The sequence below is a fragment of the Oryx dammah genome, unplaced genomic scaffold (genome assembly GCF_014754425.2).
Source record: "Oryx dammah isolate SB20612 unplaced genomic scaffold, SCBI_Odam_1.1 HiC_scaffold_21, whole genome shotgun sequence".
NCBI classification, from domain to species: domain Eukaryota; kingdom Metazoa; phylum Chordata; class Mammalia; order Artiodactyla; family Bovidae; genus Oryx; species Oryx dammah.
In genome coordinates, this window is record NW_024070205.1 from 36170872 (window position 1) to 36173361 (window position 2490).

The 2490-nt window shown below is 46.1% G+C and overlaps 1 protein-coding gene across 2 annotated transcripts in view; it reads left to right on the forward strand.

The window, feature by feature from the left end:
- Positions 1 to 2490, forward strand: part of LOC120880177 (solute carrier family 2, facilitated glucose transporter member 5-like) — a 36544-nt gene that overhangs the window by 15164 nt on the left and 18890 nt on the right. Inside the window, exon 1 of one of the 2 annotated variants that reach the window (XM_040263359.1) lies at positions 110 to 1438. The exons of the other annotated variant lie outside the window; for it this stretch is intronic. Within the exon in view, the coding sequence (XP_040119293.1) occupies positions 1406 to 1438 (33 nt within the window). The 5' untranslated portion in view covers positions 110 to 1405. Of the gene's footprint in view, positions 1 to 109; positions 1439 to 2490 lie in introns of those variants that run through there. 2 annotated transcript variants of the gene reach the window in all.

Here is a 2490-nt window from a genome sequence, read left to right on the forward strand (position 1 = left end):
CAGGAAGAGGAGAGGTCTGTGTCCCCTCTCTCAGTTGTCAGCTCCCCGCCGGCCCGCAGGGGGCCAAGTGGAAGCTTTGGGCCAAGAAGCGGTTCTCTTGATTTCCTCTGGGGCTGGCAATGACCCATGAGGGCAAACTTCTGACATTGCTTTTGTTTTCCCCACCCAGTCCCCTTTCTTCACTCTCCCCTCCCCATCTCCCCCCAACTAAAGTGCATTTTCTTTGGAGAATTTTTCAAAACTCTTTTGAAATAATTGGAAACCTCTGGTCTTGCCAAACCTTAGTTGGAAATCATTGGATTAGGGCAGTGACCCAGAAGGGAAAAAACAAAAAGTGAGGTTAGAGAGAGAAAAAGGTCAATGCCCACCTCCCCACTTCCCCCCAGTACACCCCACGCACATGTGAATGGGGAAGCAGGGACCACATACACACACATGGTCACTTTCCTCTGCAGCCTCCCACACAGAGGGACCTGAGCACAATTCCCCAGCTTGCCACTGATGCCAAGAACAGTGCCTGACACACAGTGGGCCCCCAGTTAACTGTCACTTGGAGGTAAACCAGATCCTGTGCCTATATAACTGTGGGGTTTGTGCCACAGCAAATAAAACAGGGAATATGCCCTGTAAGGGTGAAAACCTTATGAGGCTTTGCTCTGGATTTTGGCTGCTTAACCTGGTGTGCCCCCATGATGGCTGAACACATGCTGAGCGCAGGAGGCCAACAATGGCCTGGCCATGAGTGAGGACCCAGACGAGCAGCTGTGACTCACTTTCCCTGCCCTGCAGATAAAGGGATTTGAAATATTTACTGCTTTTGCAATAGTGACGATTACACAGAAAATCGCATCTCTTGGCCACCCTGAGTTCCTTAAAAAGAAAAATAGGAAACTTTCCGAGAAAAGTGTTGCATGGTAATTTGGGCCAAAGCCGTCTCCAGCAGAGAGACTTGGCTGCAGGATTTCTGGCCGGGATCTCTTCTGAGAAGCCACTAATGACCCCGTCTCTCGCCCCTGTGTTACCTGGAGTATTGTCAGTGGCACCTGTTGCTTCCCATGTGTTTGTGACAGAAATAACCCTTCCAGTCACTCATCACGAGTCTGACTTTCGCAGTAAGAAAATACCGCAGACTGTCCCAATCAGGAAGGCACGGTGCCTACAGTCCCTGGGGGGTGCCCACTTGCTGAGCTAGACCCCAGACAGCTCCTTTCAAAAGAAAAAGTGAAAACAAGGCAAACGTCTGGGTTCCTGAAAGGGTTATTCTGCCTTAGACTGCCCATAAAAATGCTATTGGCTGTTACCTGGCTCGGCCAAAGTACATCCAGAATGTCTTCTCTCACCATTCAGTGCATTTGGTATTTTGGCTGAAAGGAAACAAGCAGAACTCTGCACTTCCAGGGCAAAGATGGAGCCGCAAGATCCAGTCAAGAGGGAAGGGGTAAGTGTGCTGTCAGGGAGGCAGTGAGAAGCAGCCCCATCACGGGACCTGTTCAGCATTGCTGGGGGATGCTCTTCAAAGCCGTGTGCGCTGGGGGACCTCCCCCTCAGAGTTCACCCAACAGCTGGACTTTACAGGGACTAGAGAGAGGAGAGATTTAGAGACTTTTAGGTTTAAAGGTTCTTTGGGAAGCATTCTTCTGGAACAGCTTTTCAAAGTAGTTAGAGCAGAATTGATGGGACTCAAAAGGATTAATTTAGCACAACTTCCTTAAGAAGTGTAGGTGAAGGGCTTCTGAAATCAGCAACAATATCCTTACCCATGGCCCCTGAGAGATTTTTTTGATTTGATTTTGTCTTCTGGACATTTTCATTAATCTTTTCAGCAGGTAAATCAGCTAAGCCAGTATGCAAAGAAGATAGGATGTTGCAGGATTTGAATGTTAACTCAGCTTGGTAGCAGAGATTTCCTACCTTTTGGATAACGAGACTCCTTTTTTTAGAGACGAAAGATTTTTCTGGACTTCTCTCGAAGTGTGCTGCTGTATAATTGCTATTGTTATTTTTGATTGTCTCTTTCTGTACTTTTGATTATCTTTTGGTTGAAGAAAATGCATAGGGACAGAAAGGTAACATAAAATTACTGACGCTTTTAAGAAGTTTGCGTTTTATTCATTGCAACAGCATCTGCTTATATTGATGGGAGTAGATACATATCTGTGCAAATTACTATTTATTCATAGATATGAGACCCTTGCCATGGGCAGGTTGGACACATGTTCTGGAGTTAATAGATTTAAGTGGGTTTGGAAGGTAGAAATGCCTGAGATTCATTTCTGCTCCAGCCTATTCTAGCTGTGGGAACTTGGGCAAGTTATTTAACTACTTTGTGCCTCTGTTTTCTCATCTATAAAATGGGAATGATAGCCTTGCCACTCTCAGAGGGCTACTGGAACAACTCAGTGAGATAATGCATGTAATTACCGGGCACCGAGTAGATCCCCCATACATATTATTCTTTAAATTAATTTATTTTTGGCTGTACTGGGTCTT